The following is a 17299-nucleotide window of genomic DNA, read 5'->3' on the forward strand; positions in this document are numbered from 1 at the left end:
AAGCAACATATTAACCAAACACAACGCATGAACCTTAGTAGTTCCTGGATCAGGGTGACAAAAATGCAAACATCAATACATGGGGAAACTTAAACAGGGAGAGCGTATTCCAGGACCTTACTGACTTCCTGTGAACGCTCTGAGGCACGGCTGTTCTATTGGGATTGTGCTGCACGATGCCTGTCTTGGCTGATGAATGCGGAAGTACTTAGGGGGCTGAATCATGATGTCTACAGTCTACTTGCAAGTGGTTCAGCCAAAAAATAAATACAGAAAGAAAGAAAGAAAGAAGCAAAGAAAGAAAAGCAAGTGAAGTGACAAAATGTTAATTACTCAATCTAGGTGAAGGGCATATAAGGTTCGTTATACTGTTCTTTGATTATTCCTGTAGATTGAAAGACTTTCAAAATAAAAGTTAATAATAATAATAAAAACCTTGAGCACAACTGGAGAGTTAATTTAGGGGCACCTTTCAGTAGCCCTGATGTGACCTTCCTACAGGCTCTGACCTGGCCCACTTACGCCACCTTCAGGGCATTCCCTTGGGAGTGAGAGAAGCGCTGGGAGCCAGAGCCGAGCTTCCTGTCCGCTGAAGAGGCAGCCCCAGCAGGGACTTGTGATGTAACCCGGGCTTTTGCTTGTTGTCTCCGCACAGTAATTCCATCAAGCTGGTGAATCTGCTCTCCATATTTATCAGCACGTGGCTCACCGCAGCCGGGTTCATCCATTTGGTAAGTAGCCTCGCGGATGCCTTAGCTCTGGCTTTCCTGGAACAAGCCTCTGAGTCATTTTAGTACCTGCATTGTTTCTCACTGTGGAGAAACTTAAGCCCAGCTGTCCAGCGTAAGAAAAGAAGAAGCAACTGCACCGTTGCCTGGGTTTCCAACCCTTTACCCCAAACTGGTTCCAGTGGTGAGTAAAGTTTGCACTAGTATCCTGCGTTTTACATTTTCACTCTGTCTGCAATACCCTCAGACAGCCACAAGATGGCAATGCTCCCTCAGCAAACGCCTGAAAATGTCTTGGGGACATGGTTGGAAGTTTGCCCCACATCTTTGTAAACAACACATTCAGATCCCTCAATTTCTTTTCACTTCCCCCTTACAAAAAGCCACCTTTGATTCTCTTGCCTGATGACTTGTCAAGTTATTCTGTATCTCAAAAAAAAAATGTTAATTCTTATAAATGAGCGATTCTTTAAAAGCCTTGTATTAGAAGTGAAGCTGTTCTCACCCCCTCAGGGCAGACTTCTCCTGCTTTTAGGGAACACAGATATTGTAGGGAGACTGTTTGAGACCAACACAAACTATTACCCCTGAAAGAACCTTATCTTACACTGAAGCTTTGAGTAGGGGTGCCCCTCCCTGGCGGAGCCCCTCTCTGCCTCAGGGGTGGAAGCTGGCGTTTAGCTGCTTACCATTGGGACTTACCTGATTTTCACCCCATGGAGCACAGCCCAGTGGAAGCCAGGCTCTCATTCAGTCACTAGATCTGAAGGTTCCCCACCTACTTTTTTATGCTGATGGGATTCTTGGCTGAAATCACCCTTCGATGATCACCCTAATTCTGCCCAGTGCTTGCATCGCAGATAGGGACGGGTTAGTCATTTTCAATAGCCAGTGACCTCACCTTCCTGCTGTGAGGAGCACCAGGACCTTCCATAGAAAGGGCACGCTGAGGATGGGTGATGTGTGCTCTGAGGATGGGTGATGTGTGCTCTGAGGATGGGTGATGTGTGCTCTGAGGATGGGTGATGTGTGCTCTGAGGATGGGTGATGTGTGCTCTGAGGATGAGTGATGTGTGCTCTGAGGATGGGTGATGTGTGAGCTGCGGACGGGTGATGTGTGGACCAGGCAGGTCCTGGGAGCTTTCTGGAGAGGCAGAGGTGGAGGTCTGGGGTCTGTGGACCTGTGGGCCTGGGGCCTGCCCTTGCACTGGCCACACTGAGGGATCACAGGCACTGGTCCGGGAGACCCAGCCGCCGTCTCTCCCTCTCTCCTGAGAGTATCTACAGTACCTCTCCTGCCTGCCTCACGGCTTTGTTGGCAGATCAGATATGATGAGAGGCCTGACAGTGTTTGTGACATTTAAAGCAGAGGTGGGCACACTGCGGCCTGGGCCACAGGTCTGCAGACCTGACCCGCTCCCTCAGTGTCAGTGTTACCTCTGGCCGGTTTCACCCACCAATACAGAGCTGAGTTGTCCCCACAGAAATCAGACACTGCATGGCCCGCTAAGCTAAAAGCACTTACTCTCTGGCCCTTTACAGAAAATGTTTGCTAGCCCTGGGCCTACAGAGTCGTGCAAAAGCAAACTGTTCTCATGGGCCCCCTTTCGTGCTCCCAGGAACCGCCTGTGGTTCGCAGGGTGGAGCCATTGCTGAGGATCTGCAAAGCAGGGAGCCGAGCCAGACCCCAGGAGATGCTGCTGGGGGTTTGGGCATGAGATCTGGAGGAGCCAGGCCCATGGCGGGGTGATGAAAGGAGGAACCCTCTGCGGGAGGCCCTAGATTTTCTTTGGGAGCCTGTGAGTGGGGCGCTGGGAGACTGAGCAGGAACTCGCTGAGAAAGGGCAGGGCAGGACTCTCTGGCCCCTTCCTTGATGGGAATGTCATAAAGTGAGGCCAGAGCAAGGCCTTAACATGCAGCTGGCGTCAGATCTTTAACAACATGAAGGAAAAACGGACTGGGGTCATTTACTTCCAATGCATGATTATGCTCCTACCACTCCCTGCTACCTGCTCAGTCGTCCCTCACAGAACCCAGCCCAGGCAGCCAACACTGGGGTTGAGGGGCCGCCCCTCCAAAACATCCTGCTGGAGCTTTTGTGCTCCTGGCTTATTATATATATACTAGAGGCCCGATGCATGAAATTTGTACACTCAGGGGCAGGGGGGGCGGGGAAGGGGGTCCCTCAGCCCAGATTGTGAGAGGGCACAGGCCAGGCCGAGGGACCCCACCGGTGCACAGTCGGAGCTGGGGAGGGGTGTGGGAGGTTGGCCAGCCGGGGAGGGACCATGGGAGGGCTCCAGGGTGTGTCCAGCCCGTCTTGCTCAATCTGATCAGCTGGACCCCAGCAGCAAGCTAACCTACCAGTTGGAGCATCGGCCCCCCGGTGGTCAGTGCACGTCATAGCGACTGGTCAACCAGTTGACTGTCTGCCCCCTGGTGGTCAGTGCACACCATAGCGAGCAGTTGAGCGGCCTTAGCATATCATTATCATATTACGCTTTGATTGGTTGAACGGAGGACCGGACATTTAGCATATTAAGCTTTTATTATATAGGATATATATCTCTAGCATAATATTCCCTTCTTTTCCCCTGTCCCCTTCTCTAGGTGGAGAATTCAGGGGACCCATGGGAAAATTTCCAAAACAACCAGGCGCTTACGTACTGGGAATGTGTCTACTTGCTCATGGTCACCATGTCCACTGTTGGCTATGGGGATGTTTACGCGAAAACCACGCTCGGGCGCCTCTTCATGGTCTTCTTCATCCTCGGGGGACTGGTAAAAGCTCTTTGTTATGATGCTGATTTTTATGGTCATTAATATCTTCTATTATCCATTCCCAAAAGCTTTGTATTTTGATAGTGTGTTTCTGCGCTAGAAGCAAGCGATTGCCTTAGTGTTACCATCAGGCTAAGTCAGTCCGAGTGTGAGAGTGACTTTTCTGCATATTTCTTAGGTGTATTAACTTGTTTCCCAGAGACCCAGGCGTGTTGCCCTTGTCAGGGCCAGCCATTTAGCCAGGAGCAAACCTAATTGTCTTAAGAAAGTGCTGCTCACTTACTAAGTGAGTGTCTGTCCCTTAGTAATGTAATTCAGTATCTGACATTCTGCAAGGACAGCTGCTGTCCCCTGACCCTGGTGGATGCTGTCGATACTCCATAGACAGTTTGCGGTTTCAAGAGCTCTCCCGCCCCTTGACGGTCCCCCCAAACTTCCAACAAACACTGTGGCTGGGGCCTGCCCTAAAGAGTGGGGTCCCCACGTCGGAGATGGAGGCCCACTGGTCTTGTCCAGGTGGATGTCACCCAGTGCGGCACCTGGGGTGTTTTTTCTTCCCCTTGTAAGTCAGCAAGTTTCACTGTTTGCTTTTCTGCTCCCTGCAGATCATCATGGTCGGTTATGCTGTCATTTTCAAGGGACGTTTGGCAACACAGTGGCAGTGGCTGCCTTTTGTCTCTCAAAGCAGCTCGCTCTAACTTTTGATTTTTAAAAAAATATATTTTTATTTATTTTAGAGAGGAAGCGAGAGGGAGAGAGAGATAGAAGAAACATGAATGATGAGAGAGAATCATTGATTGGTTGCCTCCTGCACACCCCCCACTGGGGATCGAGCCCACAACCCGGGCATGTGCCCTGACTGGCAATCGAACCGTGACCTCCTGGCTCATAGGTCAACGCTCAACCACTGAGCCACACTGGCTGGGCTGAGATTCAATTTTTGCTGTGTGTGGGGTAAATGATGAAAATCCTACTTCACACACAGCTTTCAGATATGTACACCACACACACATTTACTCTATGCATACTCATCTCTCTGTTTTGTATGCATAGGGCATATACATTTAAAAATGTATGTAAATGTATGTGTGTGTACGTCAACACAGGTGTTCCCACAGTGTCTGTGAGGTCCTGGTTATCCAGCCACAGGCGCATTGTTTGTTGGACAAAACATGGCAGATTTGTGTTTCTCCTCGCTGTCCTTTCCTCCCATGTGATTTCCTCGATTTACCTTGTGTGCTTTTTAGTGATTTTTTTAAATGCAAAGGTTTGTATTATTTTAACCTTTCTTTGGTGTTTATTATCTTTAATCATTCATAGGCATTGGTTGTCCTTTAGATTTTAACTAGAAAGGTCTTTCCCTGCAGTAATCTGAGTGTGCATGTGTGTGCGTGTGTGCACATGTGTGCACATGTGTGTGCGTGCCTGTGTAAGTGTGTAATTTCCCCAGCATGCTTCCCCCTTACTTATTTCTCTTCAGGAAGAAGAGCTACATGTCAACTTATTTATCCCTGTCTCCTTTATATTTTTCCTTCAAAGTTGCCTTTTGGGCAATATCAGTAGCAACTGTGATTTTTTTAGTTGTCGAGGCTGGCTGATGTTTGTTTTGCCTCGTGTGTTTTCAGGAGCTTACCCTTTTTGTGCCTTTTTTATAATCCAGTGTATTAGTGTGTACCTTCGCCGTCCTAATCCTTTTGTGTTTTCAGATCTTAGCATCCCCCCCTTCTGGAAAGGTCACCCCTTTCTTTGGCCTGTCTTTTTAGTCTCTCTTCTGTCTCCTATCTCCTCCTCAGGCCATGTTTGCCAGCTACGTCCCTGAAATCATAGAGTTAATAGGAAACCGCAAGAAATACGGGGGCTCCTATAGTGCGGTTAGTGGAAGAAAGTAAGTATCCAGAGGTCTGCTGCCTCCGCTGCGGGGTCCTCTCTGCATGCCATTGTTTTTTTTGGCTCTTGTTTCTTTGTTTCATGCGTGTAGGCAATGTTTGCCCGCTACGTGCCCGAAATTGCTGCTCTCATCCTGAATCGGAATAAATTCGGCGGGACTTTTAACAAACATGGAGGCAGAAAGTAAGTCGGTTGCATCAGAAAAGATGTGGTTGATTGGCTTCCAGGAGTCCTGCCCTCTCCTACCCACCCGGGCGTCTCTGTGAGGGAAGGACCACGCTCTGGGTGGGGTGTGATGTTACCCGGGTTGTCACACTGGGACCAGCCGCCCAGCCCTGTTCTCATTCACCGCTTCCCCCCCCACGCATCTTTCCAAGAGACATGGGTTGATCCTGGAAGGGGTCCCGCTATCACCGGGCCTGTATTTTCTGTTCTGGTCCCTAACAAGTAACCCATGCTCATTCATTCCTCACACCAACTGGCTCGGTGGTTACACTCAGGTCCCCCACACTAAGATGATGCCATTTTATGGGGTATCTGTGCAGCAGTAACATGAGATCTTACTCCAGCAAGGAATTCTCAGGGAGGGCAAGGTCAAGGTCACCTTGCCTACTATAAGGCGTGGCCACCGGGAACCAGTTCTCTTTAGCCGGGAGGCACAGAGCTTATCCTCACAGGGATTCATTACTCCCTTGCAATTCCTTGTGGGCAAGAAGTAATATGTTTCTGATTTTCAGGACACCACATGCTAAGGCCGAAGTGTCCTTTGTTTGGCTTTCCATACACGAATGCGTTCTCCATGGGCTCTCTTTCAACGTGTGCTCAGATCATGTTGTCAGTATGTGGGTCCATGATCCACCAGAGATTTCCCTCCGAGTACATGGCCGGACCTCAGCTCGCTGTGCTCTGCCAGCCGCCATCTCTCCGGACCCTGTTGGAGGGAGGCTGGGCAGGCAGCAACCATCCGTCCCTTTTTTAAAAAGGACTTTTCTTGGGCACAGCTTTGTTTCTGAGGTTTTGTTTTCTGTTTTAACTTCCATGGAGTAAGAGGTACACACACATCTTTATCATTCAGCTCAGGACATTTGCGCTGCCAGTCACTCCCACCCGATCTAGACGCGGAATCTTTCCATCACTCTTGCCCCTTCCCTATTACAGAAGTTCCTGCATTGGAACGAGGCTTCTTTCATTCATTTTCAGATAAACTCTTAAATAGCTGAGTCTGTTTTTTAAGAGAAAATCAAACCAGCAGCACCGTGTCCCCTCCATCCTCTCTGCCTCCTCCTCGCCCTGCAGTCCCAGTAGATGCTCGGACCCCCTCTCTGAGGCGGTTCCAGCTCACCCCGCGCTCGGGTGTCCCGTCCTCCCTTCAGAAGATGAGGAGGCGGGTAAAACAGGGCTCACTTTCTTGAACTGCCCACAGGACACCAGTTTCCTTTCAAAGGAACAAAGGACAATGGCTGAGAGGGAGCCAGTTGGCACCTTCTCATGGAGCCAGCCTGTGCCTCCACCTCCCCGCTGATGGAGCCCTGCTCTCCTGTTCCCCTAACGGCCTGAATGGGATCAGAACCAAGCTGCTCTGATTTCTGGGCCACTGGCTGCATCCGAAAGGCCAAATACGTCTGGAGATTCCATTGGTCATGTGCTCCATGCCAAGAGGAAAACAGCTTCTCTCTCGGTTCTGCCTTCAAGTGTGGACAGGTCGCCATAAAGCAGACGGCCTTCCGCGGGCAGGGCCGTGTTGGCCTCCCACCCGCTGTCCCAGCCAGCGTGTCCTATCACTGCCCCCGAAGGAGGCAGTAAAGTCAATTGCCCTGAAGTCCAGGTTGAAAATCTGTCTTGACTCTCGCTCCAGGCAAAATCCCCTTCACCCCCAATTAGTTTCCCAACCCCAGTGCGGGTGGGCCTGGTGGCTGACAGCTTTTGGTGACCGGTGACCAGCTCAGGCCCTCAGACCAGCGCTCACCCCCGGCCTGGTCTGATCATCCGGGCGCTTTCTGCCTTGGCATTTCCACTCCAACCCCCTCACGGTGATGACTTCAGATCACAGGCTCCCGCGGCTTTTGTTCTGCCTCCGTCTCTGTAATCTTTTATCACCGCAGCTAGCCTGCTTACTCCCCCCGCCCCCCGTCTCTTTTTTCCTATTCCCTTTATGAAAATGTGCACTTTGCTTTTTATGTTCTCGCTGGGTCTCCAGTGTCCCCGACCCTGCGGACAGAGAGCAGGTTCTGTCATCAGCACGGGGACTGTGCACTTTGCGCATTGTTTCCTGGTTCAAAAGCTAATTACTAAGTAGTTTAAAGAAGCCCTTGGTCACTTAGATCTTTCATCAGAAAATATAAGCATGGGAAAGGCACGGTAATAGAGGGCCATTAGCACCCTTTGTTTGATGTTGTTTTTCCAGTCAGTAGAACAAGATTGATGAAATGTTATGTTTGGCCAAAATTTGAGTTTTCATTTGGAATTCAGTGTTGAGAGAATGGGCTGTCAGAATCAATAAGTTCCCTTGCGCTTGGGATACGGGCATGTGGTAGTAATTAGCAATATAAGGTCTTTAGTTGAGCAACCAAGCATGGGTTCTGGCAGCAAACATAATGAGAAACTACAGTTGTTCTATTTCTAACGTCAAAAAGTTTCCAGATAAAATTAAATGCATTTGCAAAAGGAAAGCAGCTAAACTTTGTTGAAAGATAGAGTTCAGGCTCTGAAACTAGCACGCTTCGCCCATGTTTGTGTGTATGCATGAATGTATGTGCTGGACTCACGGACCCGCTTACAGGCACGCTGCTCCCTCGAATTTAGTCAAGTGAGTGCTCAGAAAGTAATTAAAACATATACACGGTTAAGGGATTGGTTTATGGTTGCATATTTTACTCAGGAATAACCTCCCTTTTAAAAATGCATCCTCGGAGAACTCAAGGTAACTTGCCACCCAAAGCCACGGAGACACACAACTTTGAAATCCAAAGATTATTTAGAGTAAAAGAAAATTGGGCCGAGAAGCTCGGGGGTTTGTTTAGGTAACACCCCATTTTAGAGTATTGGAGCAGATGAAGACTTCCTCGGCACCTCATTTTCAGTGTGTGTTTGGCAGAATGTAAACATTTCCCTTCACATCCCCAGAACACCTTCCCCGTCAACACCGTATCAAGGGCGCTCTCCTCGGTATTCCACACCTGACCCCCCACAGGACAGCCCGAGCCAACAGTGGGTGGGGGCGGTGTGCGTCTGCGTGTCAGCTTTTCTCTAATGTAGCTTGTGATGATGTATTGGGGCTCCTGAGAACAGGGACTTGGGTGTCAACAACCAGGGGTTCCAGGAATGACCAAGGAAGGCAGTTTTTCCAAGTGGGAGGTCTTGGGGACAGTTAGCCCCCCGGGCTGAGTCCCCAGATTTTATTCAAAAGAGTAGCCCGCCTGCAGCCCAGCCGTCCTCCTAAGGATGCTCACCGCCTCTCCTTTCTTTCATGTGATGCCAAAGCCGCTCCGAGGTGGGGAGCACAGGGGTGAGGCTCCCATGGCCTTTAGGATCCCAGCCTGCTCTCCTTCCTCCCACAGCCTCTGCGTTTCCCCCAGAGGTTTCCTCTGTGTGTGTGACTCAGCCCACTCCTGGTTAGTTTATGAGAACTGACAAGATCATGGTCTAAGGTCACATGGCCAAGGGCCATGGAAAATAATCGGCCACAGAGAGGAATCCATCTGCTAACCCCCTTGTTGGAGGCGGCCTGCACAGGGAGCCATCCAGACCTTCTATTTCCCAGGCTGGGCTTCTGGGGCCTGAAACAGAGGCAGTGTCTTCGGCCAGGTGTTTGGGAGAGGGGAATGGGATGGGTTAGATTATTCCATGGATTCCGGGTAGCCAAATACTGAGAAGACACAGAGAGAGGGATGAAGAACAGGACAAGGAGTGGGCAAAGGGGGATAGGAAAGTGAATGTCATGTACTTGGAGGAAATGTTGCCGGAGGGATGAGAAAGCTGGGCCCCCTTCTGGCTGGGGGAGCAGTGGTCGCAGACTAACCGGGTCGAGCTCCAATGCATGAAAGCTGCCTGTGAAACTTACATGCCGTGGCTTCTCTTAGAACACTTCCTTCTGTACTTCCAGAAGAGAGAGCGTGAATCACTGTAGTGCAGAGCCCTAGAGCTGCCTTCCATGATGATAGTAATAACTACAACCACTTGCATATTTTCTAATTCTCACAGGAACCTGTGAGGAAGGTAATATCGTCATCTCCGTTTGCAGTGGGTGAGGAAACTGAGGACCAGAGAGGTTAAGTGATTTGCCTGATGTCACACAGCTAGTGAAGGGCAGATCTTAGATCAGGGATTTAACCTGGGGCAGTCTGCGCCCCTGGGTCACGTTGCCTCTCTAGATCATCTCTCGAGACCCGTTTGTTCTGCTCTACACTCAGGGATCTTATCATTGTACGTGTTTCTCCACCACTGTCCGTCAGTGGGGTGTCACCTTGGGCCTGTCTCCTCCTGATCATTTGTTACCTCTCAGGATCCTGGCCCCAGGGAGAGGGGACAAAACTATGTTTCCCCCTCATTCGGTTAGATGAGAAATTGACATCTTGAAAGCCTCTAACAACGAGGGGCTCTCAAGAATGGGCAGGCAGATCATTGATGGAAGTGAGATTTGGAGATTTCAGGCTCCATCCTTTCTGGGGTTCATTTTGTAGGTGACCAGCCATGGTAGGTGGTGGTGATCACCTCGATCACTCCTGGGCAGGGCCTACCTGCATTCTATCTTAGGAAGAGCCATCTCTGCCCTGGCAGACGCATCTACCTGCTCCTTCAGTTCCTGAGGGCACGCCTCTGGGTCTCTGGTGGTGGTTTCCTGACTGTCGGTGAGAACTGTGGTAGCAGGCGCCCCTCCGGGGACATCAGCTCTGAGCGGGAATATCAGCCCTCGGGCTATGTCCCTCTGGAGGGAGGGAGGGCCATCTGCCTTCAACCTCAGGTGTGTCCTCAGGGTTGTAAGAAGGAGCCTCAAAGGCACAGAGGTGGGGAGACCCTATTATGCTTTCCCATTAAAAAAGGAAAACAGGGTGACTTGTGGTTTGTCATGTAAATGCTTACATTTTGAAGAGTATTCAGTAATTTGGAATAAAATGTCAAGCTCTAAGAACCGCTAGAGAGCAGTTAGCTCCCTGCCGCACTGTCTGCTCTTGTTATCTCCACTGGTTCATTCATTCAGCTCTGGAGGTTTGCTGAGGGCCTCTGTGCCAGGCACACTGCTGGGTTGTGCGGGAGCCGGGATCCGGATGGGTGGTGAGCAAGCTGCCCATGGAACCTATTCTGGTGGAGGTCACAGTCTCCAGGAGGTCACAGGCTGTGAGCAAGGGTGTGGCCAAGGAAGCTACGAGGCACACATTTTAAAAGCTAAAGATTCTGTTATAGAGCAAAACAGGGATCATTTACCTTCAATAAAGTGGTCCAGGGAGGTGACACCGCGGAGGAGATGTGACAGTCGTTCAGTGGCCACTGAACCCAGCTTTAATTATCCCCAAAAGAAGTAAGCACCCTAGTTTTAAAATTATATTTTGTGAGGTCTTTGCTTGTCCCTCTATGGGACCAAGTCTTAAACTCTTTCTCTCTGGGGTCCAGATGCCTGACCGAGCTCTCCCGTGACCCCCCAGGTGAGGCATCCGTGTACCTGCCCCAGTTCTGATGAGGGTCCCTTATCAGACTCTGTCTTCCCTCTTATCAGAAATAGGCTCCTCACCTGCCTCTGCATCCTTTGTTCATTTCTGCTTCCACGTTCTCGTCCCTTTTGCGAGGTTTCTTGTGTCAACATGGAATTCCATTTCTCCGTCTTCGCCACACTCAGGTTTTGCCCGCCGTGGTTCTTGGCCATTTTTTAAAATTGGAGTTGAAATGACCTGCTGTGGAGGATCAGGGATCATTTCTTCACAGGGTTCATTTAATCTACCCTTGGTAGCCCTCCCCTCCTAAACGAGGGCTCACACGAGTGCCTCATTGTCATTCATTCCACATGTGTTTATGGAGTGCTCGCGACACGCCAGGCACTGGGGATGGATGTATTTCCACACACCCATAAAAACCTCCAAGGAGGCCACATCTGTCTTGAGCTGCACATCATATGTTATTTGACCACCAATGTGGTTGGGCAGTTCAAAGTCGGAGCTTATTTACTGGGAGGCTTCCCCTGCTGGTTCCCAGAGGTGACAGCCTTCCTGCGGCTGCATGGCCATGGCCGAGCTTCCTGGGAAGGCCTGCCTCCAGCGCGTGGACCAGGACGCAGGGTCCTTCACGCGGTGTGTGGGGCTGAGCCCCGAGGGCCTTCTTCCTTTTCCCATGTCCGTGGAGCTTGGGCAGCACTCACTCTTGCCCCCACGGTCTGCGTGGGGGGGCTGCTCTTGTGAGTGAGGTTCCCTGTGAGATGTCATTTATGATTTCTGTGCCCCAGACACCGCTCTGGTTGAAGTGTGACTGAAGTTTTGCTTTTTGCACAAACTTCCATCCCTTGACAAGTGAGCCCTTCAGCCCTCTCCTTGCAAGGCCCGTGCGAGCCCCAGCCTGAACTCCCAGCAATGTCTTCAGATTCCTAGATTTTAAAAACCATAAATTAGCAAATCATCAACATATCACCAGGAAGGATCATCTGGTAGCCATTCGAGTCAGAAGGAAACACAGGCCCCAATAACCGATCTTCACAAAGATATGAAGAACCGTAGACAGACAGATATAGTAAATAGGAAGACAAACAGATAATTCAAGCTGACAGGCCAGCTTGGACTGATTAGGCATTCTGCTTTGATTAGCATTAAACTTTTAGGGGAGGAAAAAATGAGATTGCCCTAATACTTTGGAACAATGACCCCTTGACTACTTCTGAAATTCAGTACCAAGGGACAGATACCAAACGCAAGTGTCAATTAGATGCTGTGTCCTATAATGTCATGTGCCAGGTATTCCTTTGCAGCGAGAGGCATCTTGGTGGGTGTGGATGTGGGTGCTTCTTTCTTTGCATCTGTTTTGGATTCTTATAAGCCACATCTTCAGTGCCTTTCAAACTTGAAGCTCGATTTAAAGAGACTCGGATGCATATTAAATCAATTTCCTGATAATACTAATGGAATGAAAGCGCCCCCCCCCCACACACACACTTTCCTGCTGTTTCTCTTCCCTTCCACACACTTATCAAAATGTTCCAGCTATTGTTCTGAAAACAAGAATAGAAATGTAGGTGGGAGATGAACTGTATGGCTAAAAAAAATAATGTAAGCCTAGATTTTGCTCTTAGATATTCTTTCTAACATTAAAAAAAGGAGTCTGAATATGAATTTTCTAATTATAATCCCTGAAGATTCTTTCTCTTTAACCTCACATTTGATGGAGAATCCTTGCTGGGTAGATTTCCAATCCAAAGGATGCACGCAGCCCTCAGAGACTAAGCGGTGTTGTTTTCTGTCTCTGACGATGTCATTCATTTTGATGGAAGGCTTTCCAGATCTGTGTACAGCAGTTCTTAGTAGATTTGGGGTTCATCCCACAGATGCTGCCATCATACATTGAAAACAAACCAAGAAACTTTCTAACTGGCCAAGTCCGGTGTCTCATTTTATTAAAAATCTGTCGGGGCTAATGCTATGTGAAACTCCTGGAAGCCTGATTCTGTGACGCGCAGGGATCCAGGCTCCACATCTAGTACTGGCATCGCATAGCAATGGCTGTTCCCATCCCCAGAACCACAGCGCTGCTCCAGATGTGGGTGGCAGTCATCAGTAAAGGAACCTTAGGTCCCCTCTGTATGCCTTTTCAACAGGGGACACAGAAGCAGTTCAGAGATACATGCATGCCCATCTCTGTGAGGGGTTTCTGACACTGGCCATTGACCGTGAAGCCCAATGTCAGCTAGCATCTAGAGCAAATCTAGGAAAGCTCTCATTCAGCATATTTGCTTCACTAACAAGTATTTGAGCCCCTGCCATGTTCCTGGCACTCTGCTATGTGCTGTGTTTAAAAGGATGAGCTAGAGCCCAGCCAGTGTGGCTCAGTGGTGAGCATTGACGTATGAACTGGCAGGTCATGGTTTGATTCCAGGTCAGGGCACTTGCCCGAGTGGCTCAATCCCTAGTAAGGGGCATGCAGGAGGCAGCCGATCTATGACTCTCACTCATTGATGTTTCTATCTCTCCCTTCCTCCCTGAAACCAATAAAAATATATTTTAAAAAACATTTAAAAATAAATAAGTAAGTAAGTAAATAAATAAATAAAAGGATGAGCTAGAAAGTGTGATTATTGCTATCCTGGAGCGTACCTGAGATATTGAGCAATCAGAATCATTCAAGAAGCCAGTGACAGCTAAACGGAAGCTTGATTATGTAGGAGTATCATCCCAGTGAAATGCTATTTTGGCAACAATTTTATTCAATAAAATCATGAAATTGTAAAGCAACATGAAGGCTGCAAGCATTTTAGAAGGAATGCTCCTGAAAGCATTTGCTAATTCCCAATCGTTAAATGTACCCATTGGAGTAGTTAGGGCAAAGGTAATGGCAGGTGACTTGGGCACCAAAAGCCTACAGATAACAGTAACAGAGGGGTACAGAGAGATTTGGAAGGATGGGGTGCGGCTGATGCCACCCCGAGGTCTGCTCCATTCCATACCTTCCCTCCTCCTCGGTGAGGAAGCCCTGGAAGCTGTGGACAGCTCCCAGTCATTTCGTGTGTAACATGCCGGAGGCCTCGGAGGCCCGTGCAAGTGTGTTGCGTCTACTCAGCCAGGCTGACTAACAGAGTGTGCAGCCTGGGGCAACACCCTTGGGTGTGGCTGGGGAGCAAGGCCAGGATGTGTCAACTTGATTGTCATTATGGGAAGGTCAAGTCCAAGAGCACATGCTCTCAGGCCATGAGGCATGATTTACTAGGGGGGTTAGGGAGAGGGGGAGGGCTCACTTTGCAAATCAAAGCTATATGTCTCCTCTCCAGGGCGAGAACCAGTTTTTTGGACTCATTCTCTATTTCACCTTCATCCCCAAAGGGGTAATCTTCTCTTCTCTTGGTCCCTCCTGTTCGGAAGCAGCATTACCAAGTGGAGAGAGACAAACTTGCTTTCATCTGAGTACAGGAGAGTGCTGATGATCCCTCTGTAGACTCAGAGAGCCGGCCAGGATTGGAAGAGTCAGGTCAGGGGAAGACTGGCTTATTTAAAAAATGGCCAAAGGCCTTCAAGTCTGCATTAATGGGATGAATAAAATGCAGAGGAGTGAGGGGTCTGGGTGAGAGACAAGGAAGTGCAGTTTGTGAGAGTCCGGCCATCATATTATTGCTTGCTTAAGAGAGTTGTGTAATTCCTCTTCTGGGAAGGAAGGGAGGAAGGGAGGGAGGGAGGGAGGGAAGGAGAGAGGAAGGAAGGAAGGAAAGAAGGAATAGAGAAAGAAACCAAAACAGTGGTGGTAATATCTGCATCCTCGGTTATTGTGAGAATTAAATGAGAAACTGAAAAGCAGGGATTGGCAGAGCTTGGTCAGGGAACCTTGATTAAAGGACCCAGGACTGTACATGGTTGGGGAGGAGTGATTCTCCAATTAAAAATGAGGTGATTACCCAGGGGGTAAGAGATCAACCAAAGGACTTGTATCCATGCATATGAGTATGGCCAATGGACACAGATAATAGGGAGTGGGAGCATGTGCTGGGGGGTGGGTGCGGGTGGGGAGAGGTCAAGGGGGGGGAAGGAGACATATGTAAAACTTTCAATGATAAAGCATTAAAAATGAGGTGCTATTGACAGAAGGGGGGTGCCTGTTGAACAGACAAAAGCAACCAATGTCTCCCACATTGAGGTTCCCAGAATTTAGTTTTAAGACTTGGACTGAAACATTCGTTAGGCAGCCAGCCACAAAGACGTGGGATCATTCTTCGTGCACGGTCCAATTATGGAGGTCTGACTTGGGACGGTGGAGGTGCAGTCACAGATCCCTCTGGACTGGCTCAGGCGCTGACCACCTGCCTATGGTAAGATGCACCCCCTTCATGCAGCACCGTCTGATCTGGTCAGGCCATCGAGTGTTTCCCATTGGGTCGACCAGTAGTCTGTCCTCCGATCTTGGGGTGTTTTCCAGAGGTGCCTTTGCTGCGATGCTGGGATGTAGTTGCTCAACCTTCTGCCCCACTTAGAGAAACAGCCAAGCAGCCTGTCTCCCCAGAACAGCTCTGTTGACAGCTGGATCCGATGATTACTTCATTCTCTTCCTCACTCAGAGAGAGAAGGCATTTCCTTCCTTTGTGATTAGCAAAATCCTAGATGCAGCCCTGGCTAGGAAGTGACCTCATCTCCTAGCCAACTTGGGTTGTTTTGGTTGTTGTTTGTTTGTGTTTGTGTTTTCATTTGTTTTAAACAGAACATGGTTAGAACAGGGCTTGGAGTGATGCGTGCTCACAGTTGTTTTGGTTTCATTTTGTCCTTTTTACATGTGCTGTTCTCTCACAGACTTGAAATAGGGTAGTAGACCTGAGCTGGCGGGATCAGGCACTGCTCTGACAGGCTGCAGCTGACTGTTCAATGTCTTCTACACTTACTATAGCCCACGGTCGCCTAGCCACATAGGCTCCACCATCCAGTTCATTGATCAACATAGAATTCTTGAAAGCCCAGCCAGTTTTGGGGTCCTGAGTTGGGTCCCAGGGTGTGGTGGAAGGAGGGGCCCCCTCACCTGGGTTTACCTTTGTTTACAGAAGATGACCTCCCGGCGTAGACATCCTTTGGGACAGTCCTTTAGGAGGATGTGTGGAGGCTGGAGCTAGTTTAGCCTCCTTCCTTTAGGGCAGTACTCTGAGTACTGACCACTGTGATGTGGGTTTCGGGGTCTCTTGCCACCCCACCCTGCTTTCTACGTGATAAAACGCTGATGAATTCCTTGGACAAGTCCTTCTTAAAATACATTCCCATCAAGGCAGCAGCTACCAATGGCGGGAGGCGTGGGGGGAGGTGGGACCAGAGAAACATGATTAGAAGGCTCAGCAGAAAGACAAGAGCTTCTAGCATATGTATTTGATATAAATATTATAGTTTTACAGAGACATCGAGATCAATATATGCCACATTTCATCTAGCTCTTTGACAAAGTGAGCACACTGTATTCAGGAAAAGCTGTATAGGATTTTCAATTTACTCCGTATGATTTATTGTGACAGGATAGCTATGGGTTTTTTAAGTTCTTTATACTTGTTCCAGTAAAAATGGATATAGTATCTTTAAAAATAAACAGCCCAGAGCTGTGCATTTTACATCGTCTTCCTCGAGTGAGGCTCTGCTAAAGGGAGATGTAGGACCGCCCTGTCCTGTGGGGCCCGATGCAGTCGGATCTGCCTCTGTCCTCGCGTTTTAGCTTTCTTGGGGGTGTGGGGGTGGGGTTGGGAGTTGTGGGGAGAGTAAACATGAACGGAATTAGGAAGCTGTTGCAGATGTCTAGACAAGATGGACGGATGGCATGAACAGGGAGGCGGGTCCAGAGAACTGGGACCCTGTGGGAGGGCTCTACTGGTCCCAGGTCACCCAGGACCGCAGCTCCTTCTAGCGGCACCAGTTGCTTCCTCTGCTTAGGGGGCATCAAACCACAGGGCCGGCCTGCCCTTGCTCTGGCAATCACTGGGCACCAAGTCTCTGGACCGCAGTGTCCACACCAGAATGATGCAGGCACTGGACTACACTTGCCAAGGGCGGTTCTGACACAAAGATACACGTGAGAACGTGCGAGGGAGCCCAGCATGCTCACAGCCCTTTGCAAAGGCTGCTGGCTCTCAGCAACACTGCCTGACTCTTTTGAAAAGTGTGTATATTTTTTCCTCTCATTGAGGGAAGCTCACCCTCAGTGGCTCTGGGTGCCTAGTCCCCCAGAGCCTTGAAAAGCTTCGTCTGGTGGCCCCCCTCTT

The 17299-nt window shown here is 49.4% G+C and overlaps 1 protein-coding gene across 9 annotated transcripts in view; it reads left to right on the plus strand.

Annotated features, from left to right (window-relative positions):
* KCNMA1 (potassium calcium-activated channel subfamily M alpha 1) overlaps positions 1–17299 on the plus strand; it is a 674818-nt gene that overhangs the window by 458307 nt on the left and 199212 nt on the right. For all 9 annotated transcript variants that reach the window (XM_023755062.1, XM_006090207.3, XM_006090192.3 and 6 more), the window contains exons 7-9: positions 656–731; positions 3340–3510; positions 5304–5395. In XM_023755062.1, coding sequence (XP_023610830.1) covers positions 656–731; positions 3340–3510; positions 5304–5395 — 339 coding nt within the window. The remainder of the gene's footprint in view (positions 1–655; positions 732–3339; positions 3511–5303; positions 5396–17299) is intronic.

The sequence above is a fragment of the Myotis lucifugus genome, unplaced genomic scaffold (assembly GCF_000147115.1).
Source record: "Myotis lucifugus unplaced genomic scaffold, Myoluc2.0 scaffold_69, whole genome shotgun sequence".
Classification (NCBI taxonomy): Eukaryota; Metazoa; Chordata; class Mammalia; order Chiroptera; family Vespertilionidae; genus Myotis; species Myotis lucifugus.